Source organism: Giraffa tippelskirchi, chromosome 3, assembly GCF_054371585.1.
Source record: "Giraffa tippelskirchi isolate mGirTip1 chromosome 3, T2T-mGirTip1v1.2.pri, whole genome shotgun sequence".
Classification (NCBI taxonomy): Eukaryota; Metazoa; Chordata; class Mammalia; order Artiodactyla; family Giraffidae; genus Giraffa; species Giraffa tippelskirchi.
The window spans coordinates 83,226,745-83,251,500 of record NC_137277.1 but is presented as its reverse complement, the minus strand read 5'-3'; the positions used below and the strand labels follow the sequence as shown (position 1 = coordinate 83,251,500).

Genomic DNA, 24,756 nt, shown 5'->3' with positions numbered 1-24,756 from the left:
TTCTAATAGTGGTGAGTACTCTTTTGGTTTTCAACCTCATTACACTTCTATTCATAGAGCATGGTATAAAAACTAAACCTCAAATGTTTTAAGAGTAAAACAAATCATGCATCTATGAAAAGATGAGCATAATGGCTTTTTTCATAGTATGTCTAATCCACTTTGAAACTGCTCTCATAGCATTAGCTGAAGAACTCTCATTAGCATTAATATTCTCTTAAGTTCTACTGTCTCATCATTTAAGCAATAATTTGAGGATCAATTCAATTTCATGGGAATTTCATCATTCCAGGCCAGCTTGGTGGCTTTGCAACACAGAGAATTTTAGTTGTTGGGACACTGAAGTTTTCATGGTCCTTTGTGGAATAATTGAACACATACTTGCCCAGCACACACAAGTCATTAAACTAGTGTCATGGATGAAACCAATTATTGAATAAAGGAATAGCTTCTGAAGTATGGATGCCCATCAGGTCCCCACTTTTCTTCTCTTGGCTCCTAGCCTGTTTGCAGACACTATAGCGAGTAGGTCATCCAGGGAGATATCAGGGTTGGTCCCTGAAGAGATTTAAGGAGATGTTTCAGGAATACTTGAGGCCCTATTTCATCTGGTTGCTGTCTTGGGTTAAGGTAGTGCCTTTTAGAAGGTCTCTAAGACACCAATTTCTGATCTGGGAGACTTAACAGAAACTCCTTAGCAGAATGCCCTACATGTCATAGGTGTTCAATATATGTTTATTGAACTGAAATAGCATCCATGAGATCATGTCCATGTGACCTGCCCAGTTAGTAATGAGTGAAAGCATCACAGGACAGAGCAAGAGGCCTGAGTGCAGGGGAGGGTTGGGGGTGGGGAGGTGGAAATAAAAATCCCACTTGGAAAATACAGAATTATTTTGTAACTGAAAAGGGTTTAGAAAAGAGCTTCATTGTGTGTTAAGCAAACTATATTCTTGACACACAAAATATTTTTACTGGTTGCAGGAAAGTTCAGAGAAGTCACCCTATAAGCTTAAGCAGTGTTTTATATATTCTCATTCATTGGATGAGACCACACAATTGCACTCATCTCACATGCTAGGAAAGTAATGCTCAAAATTCTCCAAGCCAGGCTTCAATAGTAAGTGAACCATGAACTTCCAGATGTTCAAGCTAGATTTAGAAAAGGCAGAGGAACCAGAGATCAAATTGCCAACATCCGCTGGATCATTGAAAAAGCAAGAGAGTTCCAGAAAAACATCTACTTCTGTTTTATTGACTATGTCAAAGCCTTTGATTGTGTGGATCACAACAAACTGTGGAAAATTCTGAAAGAGATGGGAATACCAGACCATCTTACCTGCCTCTTGAGAAATCTGTATGCAGGTCAGGAAGCAATAGTTAGAACTGGACATGGAACAACAGACTGGTTGCAAATAGGGAAAGGAGTACGCCAAGGCTGTATATTGTCACCCTGCTTATTTAACTTATATGCAGAGTACATCATGAGAAATGCTGGGCTGGAGGAAACACAAGCTGGAATCAAGATTGCCAAGGGAAATATAAATAACCTCAGATATGCAGATGACACCACCATTATGGCAGAAAACAAAGAAGAACTAAAGAGCGTCTTGATGAAAGTGAAAGAGGAGAGTGAAAAAGTTGGCTTAAAACTCAACATTCAGAAAACTAAGAGCATGGCATCTAGTCCCTTCACTTTATGGCAAATAGATGGGGAAACAATGGAAACAGTGACGCATTTTATTTTGGGGGCTCCAAAATTACTGCTGATGGTGATTGCAGCCATGAAATTAAAAAATGCTTGCTCCTTGGAAGGAAAGTTATGAACAACCTAGACAGCATATTAAAAAGCAGAGACATTACTTTGCCAACAAAAGTCCATCTAGTCAAAGCTCTGGTTTTTCCAGTAGTCATGTATGGATGTGAGAGCTGGACTATAAAGATAGCTGCGTGCCAAAGAATTGATGCTTTTGAAGATTCTTGAGAGTCCCTTGGACTGCAAGGAGATCCAGCCAGTCCATCCTAAAGGAAATTAGCCCTGAATATTTATTGGAAGGACTAATGCTGAAGCTGAAACTCCAATACTTTGGCCACCTGATGTGAAGAACTGACTCATTGGAAAAGACCCTGATGCTAGGAAAGATTGAAGGCAGGAGGAGAAAGGGATGACAGAGGATAAGATGGTCGGATGGCATCACCAACTCAGTGGACATGAGTTTGAATAAACTCCGGGAGTTGGTGATGACAGGGAGGCCTGCCATGCTGGGGTCGCAAAAAGTCGCACACAACTGAGCGACTGAACTGAACTGATTCATTGGAAGTAGGAGAGTCCAGAGGAATAAGAACATTGCACCAAGAATGATAGTTGTGAGGCTTCTGAACTTTGACACTTGTGAACCCACAAAACTTCAGCAAGATTCATGTTGATGTTTGGCAGAAACCAACACAATTCTGTAAAGCAATTATCCTTCAATTTAAAAATAAATAAATTAAAAAAAAAAAAAAAAAACTTCAGCAAGTCTCCTGGCTGGTCTTAGAACTTCTTCCTGTTATGTTCTTTATAGATGATCCTGCTCCAACCTTAGTGTAGCTTCCTAGGACAAGTCCTGAACATGATCAGTTATGACATCCATGTAACATGCATTAAGAAAATGAAATACAGGCTCTTCTGCTATAAGAGATACATGTATTTCAAAAGATACTTGCATTCTGCAAAGTCACAGGATTTATAGGGAAAAAGGTAGTAGCAAACCAGTCCAAATTTAAGCAACTTTTTAACAGAAATACCAACACAAAGAATAATAAACCTAATAAAAATATTTTCAGTTTTTTTTTAAAGCTCAAGTTAACTTCCTAAATTAAAAGACTACTGTAAACACAGGAATTTTTACCTCTTTGAAAAAAAGGATATATATTTTTTACCACAATAAAAGAGAGAGAGAAACTAGACAGCTTGTTAGAAGGGATAAAAAAAAAAAAAAGACAGAGGCTGCTTATTTGAGGAGACAAGAGCAAAATACCCAAGGATCAGAGAGAACCACACACTCAGCACTTCTAAGACAAAGCACATAGCCAAGCTGTTCACAGGTTGGTCTTCTTTTCAACATAGTTTGGCTGTAGGTCCTATTTCTGTGGGGCTTCCCTGGTGGCTCAGATGGTAAAGAATCTGCCTGTAATGCAAGAGACCAATGTTAGATCTTTGGGTAGAGAAGATCCCCTGGAGAAAGGAATGGCTCCCCACTCCAGTATACATGCCTTGGAGATTTCCATGGACAGAGGAGCCTGGCAGGCTACAGTCTGCGGGGTCACAAAGAGTCAGACAGAGTTGAGCAACTAACACTTTTACTTTCTATATTCTATGTTCTTCTAACTTGCTGCATTCAGCTGCTATTGTTTGGTGATGCAAACCATTAATAATCTGAGGGAAATTATGTATGACCGACATGACTTCTGAGTTATACTAGCCTCATTGTCCTAAATATCAGTTGTATAAAAGCTAATTCCTATTCTGGAAACACTACAGATTCCCCTGGAAAAACTGTAGGTAAACTACAATAGGGCTTCTCTGGTGGCTCAGTGGTAAAGAATCCGCCTGCCAATGTAGGAGATGCAGGTTGAATCCCTGAGTCAGAAAGATCCCCTGGAGAGGGAAATGGCAACCCACTCCAGTATTCTTGCCTAGGAAATCCCATGGACCACTCCATGGGAAATGTCTCCATGGGAAATCTCACAGAACCTGGAGGGCTACAGTCCATGGTGTAAAAGCGTCGGATATGACTGAGCAACTAAACAACAACAAAACAGATGAAAGAGATGTAGATGACAATAAATGTAGATGCTGATTGGTAGGAGACCAATGGGTTTCCCAGGTGGTGCTAGTGGTAAAGAATCTACCTGCCAATGCAGGAGATGCAAGAGACGCAGTTTCAATCCCTGGGTCGGGAAGATGCCCTGGAGTAGGAAATGGCACCCCTCTTCAGTATTCCTGCCTGGAAAATTCCATGGGCAGAGGAACCTGGCAGCTACAGTCCATGGGGCCACAAAGAGTCAGACACAACTGAGAGATATTCTAGTTCTAGGGCGTTGCCCAGTACTTTATGTGGAAGAGGAGTTTTTCATAGAGAAATAATGATCTTGAAATTCCAACATAACAAGGGAGCTTAGTCAAATAAAAAGACAGTTAGTCAAGTCATCCATCAGGGGTACCCATGCTTTGGCAAAACAAGTGTCCAAGGTTTATTAGGGTTTTAGATCCAGGATCACTTCATTTATAGTCCTTTGAAGACACACTTGTGGAAACCAGCATTTCCAGTCTTTGAGATTATTCAGCTAATGCATGACCAACAGGCTATGCTCTAATCTGTTGCTTTTTCACCAAAAGAATTTATCCAGGCCTTTTTCCTTTAGGCTCTTCTTGATGCTAAGCAGTTTACCCTTTTAATCTGCTTATTCAGCACAAAATATGAAACACAAAATAAATGCAGTGGTTGACTTTCCATAACTGCTTTTTGTTTTACCTTGTTGGCCCCTTTTTGCCCTGTTTGAATAGTACTGCATCTCCTTCACATTTTAATGAGGTTATTTACCTTGCATACCCAATGAGATTATACCTAATATAATAAATTCTCTTCTCTGAGATGTGTCTGAGAGGGCAGCCTATTTAACTATTAAAAGGATTAACCTTTTAACTGAGAGTGGTCTTTAGGCTGGACACAACTTTCATACTGAACTTTCAATTACTTAAAGATGTCACCATAGCATACAGAGGTGTTTATGTTTACATATACTAGTAGATCGGCCTTAAAAATAGCCACATGCTAACTTTGCACAATGGCTGGTAAAGAAAGCTCACTTGTTGCTATGTATCACTCTTGCTCATGTGTGTTAATGAAATACATGTGAGCTAATAATGCAAACCAGGAAGTAAATAAGATTTTTAATGCCTTAATATTGCTATCAATTATATGTGCTAACAAAATACATGGAGAGACAATCCATGCAGACACTTCAAATTTCCTTTTAGTCAATAATTGTTTTCTTCCCCACCCAACTTTTTACCATAAGTGATAATGTTAATTACCTTAATTGTTTTCATATTGCCATTCCAGGTGGGGAACAATAGAATTGGCCAAAAGCCTATAAACAGAAAAGGCATGCTGCTGCTCCTGCTGCTGCTAAGTCGCTTCAGTCGTGTCTGACTCTGTGCGACCCCATAGAAGGCAGCCCACCAGGCTCCTCTGTCCCTGGGATTCTCCAGGCAAGAACACTGGAGTGGGCTGCCATTTCCTTCTCCAATGCATGCGTGCATACTAAGTCACTTCAGTCGTGTCCGACTCTGTGCAACCCCATGGACAGCGGCCCATCAGGCTCCTGTGTCCAAGAGATTCTCTAGGCAAGAATAGTGGAGTGGGTTGCCATTTCCTTCTCCAAGAAAAGGCATGAGGTAAAAGCAAATGACTTAGGTAATCCACCATTTGGACAATAAGTTTGGCTTTACTTCATCAGCTGGGGGATGGGGATGGAGGTGAGGAGGGAGGTAGTTTGTGGTTGGGGGTTAGGAAAAATAGAGGAAAAATACTTATTTAGCTTATCTAGATCATTGCATTTGAGGTAATGTTAAAAAGAATTTTCATAAATTCTTCTTCCTCCAAAATTCAGTTGACTTTTGCATTATGGCACATCTCACTCTCAGATCTTCATAAACATTATCACTTAATCTGCTTGATTATATGTTGTACTAACCTAAAAAGCATCTATTTATAGTGATATCCAGGGAAAGCATCACTCAAGTCAAAACAATTTGGTCTCTATTCTCAGGAAAGGAGTAATTGAAAGGAGAATCGCCCCTTGGACATAAACCATCTTGTCCATCTCGCCCTGCAAAATTCCCAGAAAAATCTAGTTTATTTACTAATGTTCTGGGGCTCATGGATTATTCCTAGAGAACGCAAATATTTATTGATAACCTACCAACTGCTATCTACAGGGAATATAGCAGGGAACAAAACATTCAGAAATTTCTGGCAACATGGATTACTTTCTACAGGGGGAAGAAGTGCAAAATGAAGATGCCAAATATATAGTACATTAGATGGTGATAATACTGCTATTGAATGTTAATGACAATAGAGAAGTTTTAGACAATTTTAATAGAAGAAAAAAGCAGGAAAGGGGATGGAGGGATATTTTAAGGAAGGTGTTGTCAGGTTACGGAAGGCAGGTTGATATTTGAGTAGAGACCTGGGGTTGGAGTGTCCAGCTAAGCAAAAATGTTTAAGACAGAAGGACCATGAAGAAAAAAAGGCTCTGAGGCAGGAGTATGGCTAGCATGTTGGAGGAAGACCAAGGAGGATGGCAAAGCCAAAGAGAGATGGGATAATTAGAACAGGAACATCAAGCAGGGGGTGAGGGTAGGTAGTGTAGGACTTTATAAGCCATTGCAATGTCTTGGGCTTTTACTCTAGGTAATATGGGGAACTGTAAACCTAAACTATGGACCTAAATGCCTGTCACAGACAAATGGACAAAGATGATGTGTTATATACAAAATGAAATATCATCCACCCACAAATGGGAAGAAATCCTGCCCTTTACAACAACACGAATGGATCCTGTGGGCATTGTTCTAAGTGAAATAAGCCAGAGAAAGGCAAATACTGTATGATATCACTTATATAGACAGTCTTAAAAAGACAAACTCAGAGAAAGAGACAGTAGAGTGGTTGTTATCAGGGTTTGGGGATGGTGGGAGAAATGGTGAGATAATGGTCAAAGGTTATAAACTTCCAGTGATAGATTAACAATTTGAGGGATCTAATACACAGCATGGTGATTATAGCCAATGATGCTGTATCATATGCTAGAACATTGCTAAGAGAGTAGATCTTAACTTTCTCACCACAAAAAGAAATGGTAACCATTTGATAGGATGGAAAGGTAGCTAATACTATAGTGGTAATAATTTTACAATTTATATCAAATCAACACATTGTACATCTTAAACTTATACAATGCTATGTGTCAATTATATCTCAATTAACCTGGGTGGAAAAAAAACAAAACAATACCATGTGTGCTATGTCGCTTCAGTCGTGTCTGACTCTTTGTAACCCTATGTACCCCGCCAGGCTCCTCTGTCCATGGGATTCTCCAGACAAGAATACTGGAGTGGGTTGCCATTCCCGCCTCCACGGGATCTTACCAACCCAGGGGTCGAACTCCTGCATTGGCAAGCAGGTTCTTCACCACTAGCGCCACTTGGGACAAAAGGATGGGAAACTATGGGAAGGTTTTTGAGTAGAGGAATCATCACACCCTCCTAACAGGTTTACTTTGGCTGCTGCTGGGAATGGATTGTGAGGAGAGTGAATGAGTGCCTGTTACAAATAACCCAGAGGAGCGATGAGAGGGGCTGCAATCTGAGAGAAGGATAGAGCTCATGTCTGAACAGCATGGAGTGAGATTAAAGGCTGCCCACAGAGATAGCCAATATCTGTTACAAATGAATTTATTTTATAAATTCTAATTCACAACATTTATGTATCATGAAATCAATCCATCACTGAGAACACAAATTAGTGGCCTTCAGTGTTAAAAATTGTTAAATACATTGTGTATACATTTTTTAAAGTTACTACACACCCACATTAGAAGATAAGTCAAATGTTTGAGGAATGACAGAAGGACTTGTGGAGTCTAGGGGATCTGTGGAATACAGCGTGAAAACCAGCACTCCCTAGGCTGCTAGGAGAGATGTCACATCCTGTGAAAGCTGATGGAGGTGGCCTCAGACTACTCTTGGGAAACATCAAGAGAGGCCGGGCCTGTTAAAGTGACTGGAAGCAATAGGACTTCCCACTTCCTCCTAACTCTCCTGGGAAGGCCTGAGTTTTACAGCCCAGAACTACTTCCTTACCTGCCTTCCCAAACATCTGGTGATAATATCTGACAGCAACATGTGTTAGCAGAAGTTTGTAGAAAGTATATTCTTTGTGAATAAGAACATCACAGTGGATGAATTACACATAAGAATCAGAGTCATGGAAACTACATGCAAAATCCATAAAGGACTAGGGGAAAGCTGATACCCCAAATTCAATAGAAGGACATGCAAAGTCCTGGGGATGCAGGTCAGCAAAGGATGATCACAGAAGGAGGAAGGGAGAGGAAGAAACAAGAAAGGGCCTAGAAAGGCAGCTGACTAGTGTGAGGTCCTTCGTAAGGTCAGTGCATGTAACCAAAGGTTAAATGGAGAAAGGCAGCTGGTCATCAATGACTAGACCTCTAGGTAAAATCCAACGTGTGGGAGCTGTGTACAGCAGCAGTCCATACCCTTCCCTCCCTGGCATCAGTTGAAGACCTAGAGGCACAAAGAAATTCAAAATCAAGGTCTCTTCATTTCATTCAAAAATATTAAATTTCAGAGAAGATAACAAGATAATCTATATCAGAGGCACAGTGTCGCGCTAACAAACAATTCCAGTTCAGCAAAAACACTCATGAAGAATATACTGTTTGCCAAGCACCATTCTAAGTGAGAGTTGATATTGAGATCCAGGAAGAAATATTCATCCTTTGTATAAATCAAACAAGCATTTGACATGTACTCAGACAAAGATTTTGATAGACATCTTTTGTAAATATTTCTCAGTGCTTTCAGTAAAAATCTCAATGGGAAGACAATTTTTAAAATGGCACAGAATCAAAGAATTTGAATGTTGGTTTTAGAAATTCACTTAATACCAAAAATAGAAAGGTAATTTATGTACAGAGCAACTAATAATCACCTTTTCTGCTTTTGTCATGAATCAACTCAACTCTGTATGGTAGCACAGAAGAGACAAAGCTAACAGTGAAAGCGGGAAGAACACATACTGCCCCTAACTAAGCAGAGGAGGAGCCAGCAAGCAGTACCATATTCTTTTTTAGCTTCTAAAATAACAGTAACATCTCCAATACTGTCTCACAAAATCATGTGCACCCAAGGAGTGCTCATCTTACCAAAAGAACTCTTCAAGATTTCCCTCAGAGTATTACTATGGAACATTTTTACAGGATATTTTAATCGCTTTAATGTATACAAGGTAAAGAGAATATTGCTGGTAAAAAGTCAATTTGAACAAATTGGTGCAATATAGTGAAACATTTTTGGATCAAGTGAAGTCGCTCAGTCGTGTCTGATTCTTTGCAATCGCATGGACAGTAGTCTGCCAGGCTCCTCCGTCCATGGAATTTTCCAGGCAAGGATACTGGAGTGGGTTGCCATTTCCTTCTCCAGGAGATATTCCCGACCCAGGGATCGAACCCAGGTCTTCCACACTGCAGGCAGACTCTTTACCCTATGAGCCACCAGGGAAGGTTCATTTATGGATCAACCTAGGTTCAAATCCTGTGTTTGCCACTTATCAGCTGTGTGACCTTGGATGCGTTACTGAATTTCCTGGAACCTCAATTTTCTTATCTAAAGAATGGCAATAAATAATTTTCTATTTCAAAGAATTCTTCTACGGATCAAATTACACTGTATATGTAAGATGTCTTATAGCAGGTTGGGTATATATTAAACTTTCAGTCGATTACAGTTTCCCTAGTAGAAAACCAGCACATCAGAGGGGCCTCCGGGTACACTGCTGTACATAAACAGACATTTAAAATAACTACCCAAAAAGCAAATATTTCTACAAAGCTCTAAATGTATTATAAATTTACCTATCTAATTCTCTAAATCATGAAATTCATTCTCATTTCTCTCACAAATTGCCACAAATTCTCAATTTGGGAAACTTGAGTCAGATTTTGCTATAACTGCTATCATATGACGATTCTAGAGCAATCTGCACTAAGATACATCACTATATACTGTATTTGTGATTGGAGAATCCCAGGGATGGCGGAGCCTGGTGGGCTGCCGTCTACGGGGTCTCACAGAGTCGGACACGACTGAAGTGACTTAGCAGCAGCAGCAGCAGCTAAATGTTTATCAGAACCCAATTTTAGGAACTTATTTAACCATCCATAAGAAGCAGTCTCCATAACTTGTGAGATTTCCAAAGAAGTATATTAAGGGAAGATTCAAGATTATGGTGTCATATTACATAAAAATGAAGCAACTACTTATTAGAAGACAAAAACCTTTTGATTCATTCCTCTTAATTAAAGGAATTAATGAGCTGTGTATGGTTTGTGCAAATAAAGGAAGGAGGAGAAAGTATGTAGATGTACCAGGGCTTCCAAACCATTCTACATAGGGTGAGAGCACTTTATTCAAGCTGCTGAAAGAAAAAAAAATCTAAGTTTCTCAGATTCCTTCCTAATTTCTAACTCCATATTTTTCATAAAACATTCATTTCTATTCTTCATTCCAAAGTAACTTAACAGAGGTCTCTATATTTTTACTGCCCAGATAAACTCACTTTTTTCTCCGCCTTTTTTGAAAACGAATTTTTTCCCCAGAATTTACACATACAAAGGTGTTCTGAATTTGGGAATAACAGAAAGATTAACTTGAATTAAAAATTTTTCTATAACACAGTGATTTGTTGGAGCTCATTACTCTAGATTTTTAATTTTTAATTTAAAAATTAGACTTTCTAAAAGTAATGCACATTCTTGATATTCAGTTTGGGGTAAAAGATGAAAAAAACAGAGTAACACATATACTACAACCCAATATGATTAGTTAAAATTTGTTATATTTGTATAAACCCCTCCCTCTCATACATCTGTATCTATTTATAGATAGATCTACATTTATATAGATTTATTATCATATACTTGTATATGAGACCAGACTGTATATATACCATGTAACTTTATATCCATGTTTCTCTTAATATCAAATCTTGAGTATTTTCTTTCATTATTAAAAATACTTCAAAAATATTTAAATGCACCATTTAAAAACTTGCCCACTCCTGAACATTTTGATCATCTACTTTTTTTTACCGTCAAATTAATTCTGGGATGAGCCTCACTTGAAAATGCAATAGGTTTAGACCTACAAAGCAAATGTACAAACTCAAACTTAAGGTATATTCTGAAGGAGAAATGGAAGCAGAGATGTTAGGGAAAGGAGTAAAACCAGGCATTCAAGCCTTCTGCCTGGTTTTGCTTGAGTGTAAAGGAAAAACTCATTACCACTTGACAGCTGTTTCATGGCCTGTAAAGGGTTAAGGGTTCAAACCTCTTCCCAGTGACCAAATGCCCATGGCTTCAGGTGCTATGGAATGGTCAATAATTGACTCACGATTTTGATAACAGTTCATGTGAGAAAAGCTAAAGGAACAAGTGTGACCCCACAGAGAGCCTCTTGCTCAGTTTGGTTTAAGAATACAACCGCGCAGGGGTGGCGGGGGGTGGGTGGGGAGTGCTTCCCTGGTGGCTCAGTGGTAAAGAATCCACCTGCCAATGTAGGAGACACAGGTTCCATCCCTTATCCATCCAGGAAGATCCCAAATGCCACAGAGCAACTAAGCTCGTGCGCCACAACTACTGAGCCTATGCTCTGGAGCCCAGGAGCCACAACTCCCGAAGCCTATGCGCCCTAGAGCCCATACTCCACAAGAACAAAAACCACTGCAATGAGAAGCCTGCGCACTGCAACTAGAGAGTAGCCCCTGCTCACCGCAACTAGAAAAGGCTGTGAATACCCAGCACAGACAAAAAACAATAAAGAATGCAACTGTGTATCTATTAATTTATAAAGCACATACATAAGCTAAAAGGTCTAAAGACTGAAAGGGAACCTAAGGAAGAGAAAGCAGTTAATGTGTTACAGTGATAGAATGCAGTAAAATAGCTTTTAAAATTTTGATCATTGTACTTTAGATTTCCTATATTAAAAACCAAGAGGGAGACAGACAAGTATTGGTGAAAAGCTAATTTTATGACATCATTTCATGAGCAGGAAGTTCCTGAGTTGAGGGGAGGGAACAAGTAGGTGTTTGGGGGAGGATGGTGAAACTTTATTTATTAAACATCAAAACCAGTAGGATACCTTGTGATTCATTACAATACCCCTATCTTATTTTCAAAATGCAATCTCACTAACCTGATGAGTTTTAAGCAATTCTCATGTCTAAAAGTGATCACTGATAAAGCTATCAGCAAATCTAAAAACATGCAAGACTCACACACTGAACTTCAGTTCCATTTCTATACTAATTTTGCCACTGCTGTGGCACTGCTGCTTTGTATCTCACATATAGCTTCTGGCCATGGGGATAATTTGATGGATTCTTTAACGCCTGAAGAAAAGGATCTTGATATTCAATTGTTGGGTTTTTTATATTATTAAACATTAAACATTAATGTTAACTAGTATCTTTGGTAGTTAGCTTTTCTCTTAGAAGAGAGCTGCAGCATTCCTGTTCTACTGACTTGTGATCCCCTTTGAAAATTAGATGAAAGTTATGTATTCTCATCCTAGAAAAATGTGCACATACACACATAAAATTCTGCACAAAATTTCCAAAGGCCCTTGGACTCCCTGGATCCTTGTTAACAATCTCTATACCAGAAAGAGAGGAATTTATAGAGAAACAGTAAACTGGATGAGAGGTGTAGGAGGAGATACAGAAAGGATGGGAAGTAGAAAAGAAGTCTCCCCTTCTAGTCCACTTTCCCTATTTATTTTCACAGCAGTTCCATGCATTACATATCATTTCTCGATAGTCAAGGAAACCGAGAGAGATTACGTAACTTCCCCACAAGGTCATACTACTGGAAACTGGCTGAGTCACAATGTAAACCTGGTCTCTTAACTTTTTAAGTCCTATGAATACTTCACTTAGGACTAAGTCAACTTACTGCTTCTCCATCTTGGGACTTAAGATAGAACTGACCTATTAGATTAACCATTGAGTAGACAATGAACTCCCTGAGACAATGAACTCCTGACACACAGGAGGCACTCATTAATGGAGAAATGAATATTTAAATAAATTAACACACTGGGGCAACAATCCCATGAACAGTGGTGGAAGCTACATGCAGCTGTGTATGATCATATCATAAAGATCCTTATCACCACTAAATACTCCTTTAGATGACCACTGGGCACAGACTTCAATATGTTTCAAACCACAAACGGTAAACCTCTTGTACAGAAGCAGCATTTAATCCTTTTGAAAAATCACCTATTTACAAAACACAAAGCAAACCTGCCTAACATTATCATGTCAAGATCTTTTTTGATAGTGAACTATTTAATCCTATGAACACCAAACTCATATTGAAAATAAGTTCATAAATTAGGACTGTTTCCAAAGATACTTATTTTGAATATGTTATAAGAACTTAAATGCATTTTTTTGTTTTTGCAGTAATTTCTCTGAAGATGAAAACTAAAGTACCATTTCAATGAGGTAAAGGTAATTGCTGCATTTACTGCTCATGTCATGTTGATGTATAACCATGTATCAAAGGTCATCCTTCTGTACTCATACATTATCAAATTTGAAAGCACAATATTTGATTCTGACCAACCTTTAAACTGCCTACAATGTGTGTGAAAAATAGATGGAGTTCTACCTTGGGTTTAAAAAAAAAAATGAACCCATGTTTCGGAAGCAGAAGGGTCAAGAAGCCAGTGGCAAGGTTAGATGTCAGTACCATGAATCTTGCAGTGTCTTAGCTTATCAGTGAGGGCTAGTACAATGATCACAAGCTAAAATTGCTGTACTAATGAAGACAAAGGTCTGAAAAATTAGATAGCACAGCCCTTCTGACAGAGGGCAGTATCTTGTGGGCAATAATGCAGATAAGGACATAAATCACTTTAAAGACAATAAAACCTATAATGCACAAATTGAATTGTTTACATGTCTACTGGAGGCACTGTTGAAAACGGAAGTGTCAGCCATATACCTCTTGTTACTCATCTGCACAAGGCCGTCCAGAATTCTGCTTCTTCATTAGAAGGCAAGTCATCTGCTCCTCTTTTCCTCTGCCTATTCGAAGCTCACAGCACTAGTGTCCTGACTCACAATTTAGTAGTCTTGTGCCATTCTGTCCTAAAAGGAGAGCTGAACATTCATGCTTGCTTCAAACTATTGCTAACAATTGTTTGCTAGGAGGATAAATTGGTCTTATCAGAATCTACTAAAACCTCAACAAGCTGCTGCCCTTGCTTTGCTGGTTGGGGAGGGGGGAGGGGGGAGGTGTGACAGGGTGGAGGGCAGGGGTAGGAGGAAAATGGTATCAGGAAAGGAAAAATCCCCACTCTTCAGTAAGGACTGTGGCTGTATTAAATAAATAAAATACCATTTACTTTCATCAAGCCCAACTACAGAAGATTGCCCTGCTGAAGAGAGATCATACAAACATCAAAAAGAATCCAGGTCTTTAAAAACCAAAAGAAAAAATCCTCTTGAAAAGAGTCTACAACATCCACCCAAAACATGTTTCAAGCATATAAATTTTATTTCAGTCAATACTCAGTTCATTTTATAAAATTCACAACATCCGATTCTGAAAAGTCATGTATTCTTTGGCTGTATGAAGACTCATAATTGAGAATACAAATTCATTCCAAAATTTGATTTCATCTATTCTTAGGAATGTTTTTTTTTTAACCCTACCACTTATAGTTTAATAAAATACGTCAACTCTTGGCAGGTAGGCAAAGCCTTTATAATTCTTGCTATAGACATTAAGGCACAAGTAGCCTTCCTCATTTTCAGAAAAAAAAATAATTTAGCTGACTATAATTCATAAAATATAACACACTAAGCAAGTTTTAATTATATTTGCCATGTACAGTATATCTCATGTTTAATGATTTTTTGAGGAAAGTACTCAACTTTAAGATGTTTGTGTGTCCAGGCTCCAACAGATACAACGTCCAAAACCAGCAGCTTAATCCAGAAAATTCTAACTCAATGTCAGTTGCAACATTAAATGGTCAGAAATGAGAAAATAAACATAAAAATGAGATTTTTTTAAAACGCCCTTCCATAGGTAAGTAAAATATGGGATCGAGGATGGGAAGAGTAGGGATCTTCAAGAATGGAAGTTTGCTAAAGAACCCAAATTATAGATACAATTTAGAAATCATCCCCAAATAATGGACTCACGTGAATCAAGGAATCTGATTCTGTGGTCCTCCTCAGCACACCAGCTCTTAGGCCATCTTCAGCTCAGTTCATTCACAGTTATTAAGCATCTATCTCAGACATTAAGAATTCAAAACAAATGAATCCTCCCCACCCTCAAGGTGCTCAGTTTCCATTTTCTCATATCTTGAGCTAGTACTTCTCACTTTCTATCCCCAATTTCTGTATTTGTAGCAGTTTCAGATAGAAGTAGCATACCAACCACTATTGCTGATCAACTCAGGTCTATCACAGGAATCCATTCTCTAAACGGACAGGTAGCAGACACCATGCCAGGTTTCAGTTTTGTTTTAATCTGTGCTGCTCTGTTGGAGGAGTGCAAAAGTGAGAAATACAAGACTGAGCAACATGGCCTTTCTTCTGTGTTAACAATCAAACGAGGGAGGCAGACAATAAACAAGAGGTCAGGAGATTACAAGTTCTACATGGTGCATAAAGAACAATAGGAACAAAAAGCAAGTAGCCGCTTAGGGAGGTTGAGGAAGTCACTCGGATTACAGTTAGTTCTTCAGGAAATGAGAGTTGACAAGGGTAACATCATGGAAGATCAATGCAAGGCCTCTCTCAGAAGTATGGTCAAAAGGTGAGGGAGAATAGTAGGAGAGAAGGCCAGAAAAGAAGGGCACACTTACAAGCCACCTAAAGCAGTGGCCAGACACAAATGAGCCTGACAATAATTTTTGAAATTTGTGTTTCAGAATGCTCCAACAGCAATGTGGACAATGGACTTTAAAAAAAAGAAGAAAAAACCAAAAGACAAAAGCATCAATTGAAATTTTCCTAAATTGTGAGGAACAAACTTTCTGGCACTTTCCCTTCTCAATAATTCAAATAATTTGAGATTTGCAAAATTCTTCACACTATAAAATCTGCACTAAAGACTATAGCAGTATTTCCCATTGTGCATATGTGTAGGTTCACACATACTACTATTCAACAGATAATTTATTGTCTCTTCTATACACCAGGCACTGGGAATATAATAAGCAAAACCAGATATGGCCTTGACTTCAACGAGTTCATAGTCTGGTGCAAAAGATAGTATTATGAAAGAATTTCAAGAGGAGGGTATGTCTGAATGGAAAGTCTGATAAGTGTTAGGTTAAGAGAAGACCGCTCTGAAAAAGTAAAATTGAGGCATCACAAAAATGAGAAACCCAAGAGCCTGAGTCTATTTCTTTCAGCCAACAGAGGAGGAGAAAGCTCATAGGTAGTGAAAAGGACAGAACTTAGAGATCCTAGGTTTCAATTCCATTTACAATATCCATAAATTAAGTGATCTTGGGGAATTCATTTAACCCCTGCTTGACAGGATTCCAGCCCCTCACATGGCTGTGTGAGACTATATGAGAATGTATATGAAAGTATCCAGGGCCACAGGGCCTGACCAAGAACAGGTATTCCAAAAAAAAAATGTTCATTTAATTCCCCACTTTCTTCATCCTTCAAAACCAGACTTAAGATAGAAATATTTATTTTCACAAAAATAAATTTTTCCCAGTTTTCCTAAATCGAGTGCCAGGGATCTGGTAAATGTCTTTGGCAGTTGAAAATTTGGCCTATTCTCATATAATCCTGGAATAAGAACTTAAACTAATTTATGAGGGAGATTTTGAGAACTCTTTTTAATCTTCTCAGAGTGCTTCCAGATTCTATCAATTTTGCTGCCAAAAAAAAAAAAAAAAAAGGGAAGGCACAAATATTTTTTTAAAAAAGAGAAAAATGCATAAAACAGAAAATCTAGGTTTTAAAAAACATCAAATAATATAGAGCTATGAAAGTGGATAGTATTTTCTTTTCCTCAAACCCATGAGTAGTATAAATTAAACTACAAATAACAGGAGCTTTGGAGGAAAAAGAATAGGAAATTAAATGTAATCTAAGTTTCAAACAAAGGTAAACTGATAACGGTAACTAGGGGGACATCTATTATTTAATAAATAATTTTTAAAGGCATTTGTAAATAGTATTAAAGTAGAAAATGTAGATTAGTTTCCAAGGAGGAAAGAAATTAGGCTGAGACAAATAAATAGTTCATGGATTGATACAAATTCTGTACTCAATAATTTTAATTCTTCACTTTATTTGTATTCTTATGGTTATATTCTAATAAATGTACTTTTCTATATTTATATGTTTATCAGTCTAAACCCAGAGCCTGAATCTGTGTATATAAATCAAACACTTTAAAGAAGGTCACCAGCACACTTCTTAACCAGTCTCATTTGCTTCTGTTTTTCTGTGTGTGCATAATAAAGTCAACTGACCAAGTGACCATGAGGAGGACTGACTGGGGTTCCTGTTTTTTCTCTAGCAGCTGTTCCTCTTTATCTCTGACCATGTTACTGTGTGATTATCTCAACTGGGTTTCACTGAGACAGAAACTGAAGCTCTAGCAATGAACTATTTAAAACTAAGACGCTAGTTTATTGTTTGTACTTAACAACAACAAAAACTGTTTTATTGCTTCACTAATTTGGTGGTGGTATTCAGTTGCTCAGTTGTGTCTGACTTTCTGCAACCCCATGGACTGCAGCACACCAGGCTTCCCTGTCCTTCATTATCTCCCAGATGGTGCTCAAACTCATGTCCATTAAGTCAGTGATGCCATCCAACCATCTCATCCTCTGTCATCGCCTTCTCCTCCTGCCTTCAATCTTTCCCAGCATCAGGATGTTTTCTAATGAGGCGGCTCTTCGCATCAGGTGGCCAAAGTATTGGAGCTTCAGCTTCAACATCAGTCCTTCCAATGAATATTCAGGACTGATTTCCTTTAGAATTTACTGGTTTGATCTCCTTGCAGTCCAATGGACTCTCAAGAGTCTTCTCCAACACCACAGTTCAAAAAAATCAACTCTCTGGCACTAAACCTTCTTTATAGACCAACTCTCCCATCTGTACATGACTACTGGAAAAACCAGAGCCTTGACTAGACAGACCTTTGTTGGCAAAGTAATGTCTCTGCTTTTTAATATGCTGTCTAGCTTGGTCATAACTTTCCTTCCAAGGAGGAAGCGTCTTTTAATTTCATAGCTGCAGTCACCATCTGCAGTGATTTTGGAACCCAAGAAAATGAAGTCTGTCAGTCTCCACTTTTTCCCCTCTATTTGCCATGAAGCAACAGGATCAGATGCCACGATCTATTTTCTGAATGTTGAGTTTGAAGCCAGCTTTTTCACTCTCCTCTTTCACTTTCATCAAGAGGCTCTTTAGTTCCTCTTCGCTTTCTGCCATGAGGGTGGTGTCATCTGCATATCTGAGGTTATTGGTATTTCTCCTGGCAATCTTGATTCCAGCCTGTGCTTCATCTAGCCCAGCGTTTCACATGATGTACTCTGCACATAAGTTAAATAACCAGGGTGACAATATACTAGTTTGGTAGAGTCAATATATGTAGGTCTTTAATAATTCTAAAACAAGTCAAATTACAAACTGTAAGATTTGGCAGATTATCAATTCACAATCATCTCTATCTTGGTCCGTCTTCATGTAAATACTTTTATTATTTTAATAGCTCTAAGAGTTCATAAACTATATGTAAATCTCTTCTATAATTCTTACAATGAATTGATGTTATACTAGATAATGACACCACATTATTTTCTTTCAATTTTCTAAAGCAGATCTGTCTCCATAATTGTCTCCAAATCGCTATAATTCCACAAATTATCCTCATTCTTTGACCCTTCCACTAACTGATTTGAGCGCAATCCAACAGGCAATATATTGTAGAGTAATACTATGTGGTAATATGAGGGAAAAAATAAGAAAAGAAGTTTTAAGATAGTTAAGTAGTTACTGTCAGCTGGAAATAGAAATAAACATGTTAAATATTTTAAATACATAAACTCTAACACCAATACTGATTGGCAGTATAAAAACAGGGTTTCAATATAAAGCATCCTACATTAAGAGCTGAGATTTGAGTTCTGACTTGCTCAGGCGCTAACTCTCCCCATGACTTCATGGAAGACATTTAGTATTTCCAGCACTCGGCATACAACGTTTAATGAAAATCATACAATTAGAACCTATCCCCTCATTACATGAAACGATAGCTCTTCAGATTCAGTTATGTTCAGCAAACCATAGTGATTGTGTGTCTAATGCATTGGGCTTCCCCAGTGGCTCAGACAGTAAAGAATATGCCTGCGATGCCGGAGACCTAGGTTTGATCCCTGGGTTGGGAAGATCCCTCAGAGAAGGGAATGGCTACCCACTCCAGTATTCTTGCCTGGTAATGAGAAAGACCAAGTACAAGAATAAAGAGCATAGCTTAATAATTAGCAAGATTTCTAAACTTGGATTCTGACTGGAACTATTTCAATTGAATCCAACAACTGAGTGTCCTCCTGTCTGTGCAAGTGGGAAGATATCCCAGGCAGAGGAAGAGCACCAGGAGACTGGGGGGTTAGGAAAAAACACTGCATTTGCAAACAGAGAAAACAGTATAGCTGTACTAAAAGTGTGGGGGTACAGGGGCAGAGGAACAGTGGCAGCAGTTGTAGTGAGAAATGCCAGAGCAAAGTTACACAGGCTTTGTAAGCCGTGTGGGTAACTTTGGACCTCATTCTAAGAACAGTGAGGAATTAAAGGGTTTAAGCAATGGTACGACACGATTTGTTTTCCAGTTATGAAAACTCTTTCAGGCTTAAGTGGATAGGATAGATAGCCATGGACAAGACTGGAGACAAGGAAACCAGTTAAGAAACAGTTTTGAGATGAAGGAGGCCTGAATTAGAAGGCAGTACAACAGTAATAAGAAGTAAGACTTCTAAAGTCATTTGTGTGTGTATGTGTTAGTTGCTCAGTTGTGTCTGACTCTTTGAGACCCCATGGACTGTAGCCCACCAGGCTGCTCCATCCATGGAATTCTCCAGACAAGAATACTGGAGTGGGTAGCCATTCTCTTCTCCAGGGGATTTTCCTGACCCAGGGATTGAACCTGGGTCTCCTGCATTGCAGGCAGATTCTTTACGGTCTGAGCCACCTGAAGTCATTTGCCTGCATTCAAATCTCAGATTTTTCACTTATCCAGTTGCTTACTCTCTATACATGTTTTCCTATCTATAATCCAGAGAAAAAAATTCTCAAAGGGTTGTTGCCAAGGAACAAATAATACTCACACAACAGTTAGCATGTTGCTTGGTACACAGTAAGAATGCAAATGTTTACTATCATTAATGTAACGTTAATGGGATGGAGAAATGAGAATATAACTGAAAGATGCTTAGGAAACAGAAACTGACAGTTAAGGTACAGGAAAAAGGGGAAAGGAATGAGTGGGCTAACTCTAGTTTCTTGCTTGCATAGTAGCACTATTTGATAAGATGAGAAACACAGAAATTAAACTGAAACATAGAAACTTTTTGAAGGTTTTGAAGGAGAAAATAGTGTTCACTTTTTAATAAACTGATTGGGAGAGACATCCATTCCAGTAGGTAGGTGTATATATCACTCTAAAGTGAAGGAAAGAGATCAAGGCTGAAGATCTGAGAATGAGAGAGACAGATGGTAATTAAGTCCATGGGGGTTGATGAGAGCCTTTAGAGAAAGAATACATAGAGTGAAGAAATGCTGACAAGGTAGAAAGGTGAAACACCAACATGTAAATGATGGGTAGAGTAAGAGAAACCTGCAAAGGACACTAAGAGAAAACGGCCAGAGGAATAAGAGAATAATAGTGTGAGAACTCAAAAGCCAAAAGGAAAAAAGTGTTTCAAACTAAAGGGAGCACCCAAGAGTGTCAATGGAATAAGGTAAGAACTGAGTTTTTCCTGGATTTAGCAACAAAATTATTCATTCACATAATAAATAATAAATGTGTCAAACATTGTGCCAGGCTCTGGAGATACAAAGGTTAATAATACAGAACCTTGCACACAAAGACTCTTAAGTCTTGAAGAAATACAGTAAACTAATAAACAGATAAAATACTCACAGATTACAATAACAGATAAAGTGACAGGATCAAGTAAAAGGCAGAGACCAGCTTTAGATACGGAGCTTGGGAGGGCATCTCTCCGAGGAAACATTTAAACTGAGACCTAAAGTGGGAAAGGGTTTAGCTTAGTCAGAGAACTGAAAGACACCCTAAGGCTACAGCATAATGGTGGAAGAGAGATGGAGAGAAAAGCCAGGCGATGTTTGTAGATTATGCTAAGGGCACAGTGAGACTTCAGATGATGACCTGTTGAGCATTAGTAAGTAGGGAAGTGAAGGTTACTCTAGCTAACAGCACTGATTAGTTTGCTTTTCCTCATTTATACTAGTCTTAATAATCAGAAATAGGACATTATACCACTCTTCAACCATTAACTGTTTATTACAATATCAGAAGAAACTTTTCTATTTTAATAGGTACTACATGATTACAGCATGTTACCCATTACATTAATTTACCTATTTTAACCTTCTTCCATAGATACTTCTGATATCTACTTACTTTTATCACTAAATTATATTTCTCTGAGACTACTCCTTTTTCAGAATTTGAATGTTTTATAACAAGAAGACTCAGCAAAGTGTTACTAAAGTGTTATGGGCCAATAACACACACACCAAAAAAGCTGATGGGCTTCATCAAAAAAGAAAAAAAAAGACTATATTTTGTAGTATTATTATATTCCACAGTTTCAGGTTCCTATTTCCTTAATCTATGCATTTATATACATGTATAATCCCATGGACGGAGGAGCCTGGTAGGCTACAGTCCATGGGGTCGCTAAGAGTCAGACACGACTGAGCGACTTCACTTTCACTTTTCCCTTTCATGCACTGGAGAAAGAAATGGCAACCCACTCCAGTATTCTTGCCTGGAGAATCCTAGGGACGGCGGAGCCTGGTGAGCTGCCGTCTATGGGGTCGCACAGAGTCAGACACAACTGAAGCGACTTAGCATAGCATAGCATAGCATATGATAAAGAAAACCTGATGCAGAAAACTCTGGCTTGATTCTGAATAGCCAAATTATATGTTCATATTGTTTTTTTATTTCCTTATCTGCAAGAAGATAGAGCCCTTCCATATTTCACAAAGATATCAAGAGTATAAAATGCTACCACTTAGTATCTATTATCAGTCAGCTAGGCCCACTACATAAATTACTTTTTATTGTCCTCATATTCCAAAAGGTAGGTATTCTTCCAATTTTAAAGATGAAAAAACATGACCTCAGTGAGGTCAGGTGACTTGCCCAAGACTGCAGAGCTAGAATTCAAGCTCAATCCTATAATCTTGAAAACTCTCAGATTATTAACAGATTTGGGTTCCTTAAAAAAAACCTATCAGATATAAGATATTAAATCATAAAGATGAATTTTTAAATGATAACAAATGGTATTTTATTTAATTTTTATCAAACCATATGTAACTTAGAAATACTTGCCATATACATCATTCTTGTATATTCCTTCCTTTGGCATAACTTGATAGTTTTTTCTTAGTAATAGATAAAGAGAAGATAGAGAAGATAACAACACTGTACAAGAATTACTATTCTGGGTCCAAAAAATTGCCAGTTAATCCTTAATACACATATTAAATCCAAAGAATTACTAGTAATTAACTGCCTATTCTCACAAAACTGTCTCTCAAAATTAAAAACTACAAATGGACTCAGGTTTTCCTGAATCAGAAAAATCTAACCTCTGATTAGAACCTCTAAATGTCACTAATTCTCTGAACTTGAAAGGCAACAAATTTGAATAAAAAGATCATAATTTTTTATCAGCATAATCTATAGATTTACTGAATTGTGAGCTCTTCCTACTAAGACTTTTCAGGTAGCTATGTCATCTACTAAGATATTGTCTGAAGAAGTCTAGATATTTAGCAAAAAGAAATTGCTGCCAGATCTTTATTTTCCTTAACAAAATACACATAAGAGCACAAAATTCACTTATAACATCATCATTATTTTACAAATATAAAGTGTTCAAAATTCAAGTACAGTCAAGTGCAGAGATATTTCCTATATGTTAATATGTAAACATAAGCTAATTATATAATCAGGTACCTCTGGCCCAGCTGCAAAATAAGAGACATCAAAAGTAACGCTGCACTTGACTGTTCAACTGCATTCTTACTGAGAATTCACACAAATGCCTATACTGTTACTGTAATAACTTTCATACCTCTTAATGTAAATGCCTAAATAGATATTTTACCCCCTGGCAAATATCTCAAGAATTAAAATTCTATCCATTTTAATAATGAAGTATTAAAAACCTTAATTGAGTTTCATTCCTTAAAACAAATGCTATTAGAACTTATTCCTAACCAAAGTTCTTCCTATGCCAAATGTATTTACAGGTCACAAGTAGTAAACAAAATTTCTATTATATTTGTTTACTTTTAGAACAGAAAAAAATACCTAAACGTTGTCTAAACAGTGTGGGTTTCTGTACATTCAAAAGGATTTTATTTTACTGACACCACTTGCTTTTAATTTTAATACCCAGTAGACATAACTTTGACATATTGAAATAGGTAGGCAATCTGAAATTCAAACGATACCAAGCATGTCTTTGAGGGAGCAAAAAAAAAAGAAAGCACTACCTAAAAAAGCAATAACTGACATCAGCAAGACTATAAATATCCAGTTGAAGGCACATGGAAGCATTTACTACATTGTCAAAGATTCTCCACTTAGTTCAGGATTAGGAACAGCATCAGCTCTGGGAACTGTTGACTTGTCTTCACTCACTGAGGTTTCTTCATTCTCGATCTCTTCTTGTTTCTCCTCTGGTTCCTCTATGCCAGATGCTTGTTCAATCACTGGGTTTGTCTGCTCTGTATCTGGTATTTTGTCAACTGTCTGTTCTGTACTATTATCTAGAACATCTTGCTCTTCTAAAGATTCTGAAAAGATAAAGAGTAAAGACTTAAGGAATAGCCAATGTTAATAACTACTAAATAAGATAAGCACATACAAACAGAGACTAAGAAACAGAAGAATAGTCTAACATTATCCTTAAAATATATCTTTTTTAATGTACTTAAGTACGTCATGCATGCATACTCAGTCGCTAAGTCACGTTGACTCTTTTGTGATCCCATGGACTGTAGCTCACCAGGCTCTTCTGTTCATGGGATCTTCCAGGTAAGAACACTGGAGTGGGTTGCCATGCCCTTCTCCAGGGGATATTCCCAACCCAGGGATCAAACCCATGTCTCCTGCATTGGTAGGCAGATTCTTTACCACTGAGCCACTTTGGAAGCCTATCCCTATAGCATACTATATATGAAATGGTATGAATAAAGGAATAAACAATTTGGGGGAAACATACCCATAAACATAATTTTACCTAAAGCCCCATCGTTCACAAAATAAATGAACTTTCATAATACTTAAGAACTTTTCTAAAGATGGATTTGAAAGCTGAATGTCTGAAACAGCAAATGCACTAACTTCCAGATTATGTTTCCTGAAGGAACTAGTCTCTCTTGCGTCCAGGCAACACTGTGACCAATGTGTAAATGTGTACCTTTGTATGTGTGCATGTGTGTGTATAGGTGGTGTGATTTCCCACACTGATTTACATCTCTATTATCCACGACTGTGGGGGTCTGGATCTACCTTTTCCAAAGTCAAGACAAGTCTTCCTTCATCCCTGTGCAAGACAAGTCCTTGGGATTTAAA

At 38.0% G+C, this 24,756-nt stretch overlaps 1 protein-coding gene across 27 annotated transcripts in view; it reads right to left on the bottom strand.

Annotated features, from left to right (window-relative positions):
- Positions 1-21,419: 21,419 nt before the first annotated feature.
- Positions 21,420-24,756, bottom strand: part of LNPK (lunapark, ER junction formation factor) — a 96,677-nt gene continuing 93,340 nt past the window's right edge. For 22 of the 27 annotated variants that reach the window (XR_014080805.1, XM_081585361.1, XM_081585352.1 and 19 more), the window contains one exon: positions 21,420-23,975. Coding sequence is in view for 21 of the 27 variants with exons in the window: in XM_081585361.1 (XP_081441487.1) it covers positions 23,740-23,975 (236 nt within the window). In the remaining 6 variants the exon portion in view is untranslated. The remainder of the gene's footprint in view (positions 23,976-24,756) is intronic. The other 5 variants (XR_014080804.1, XR_014080802.1, XR_014080801.1 and 2 more) reach the window with 2 other exon arrangements.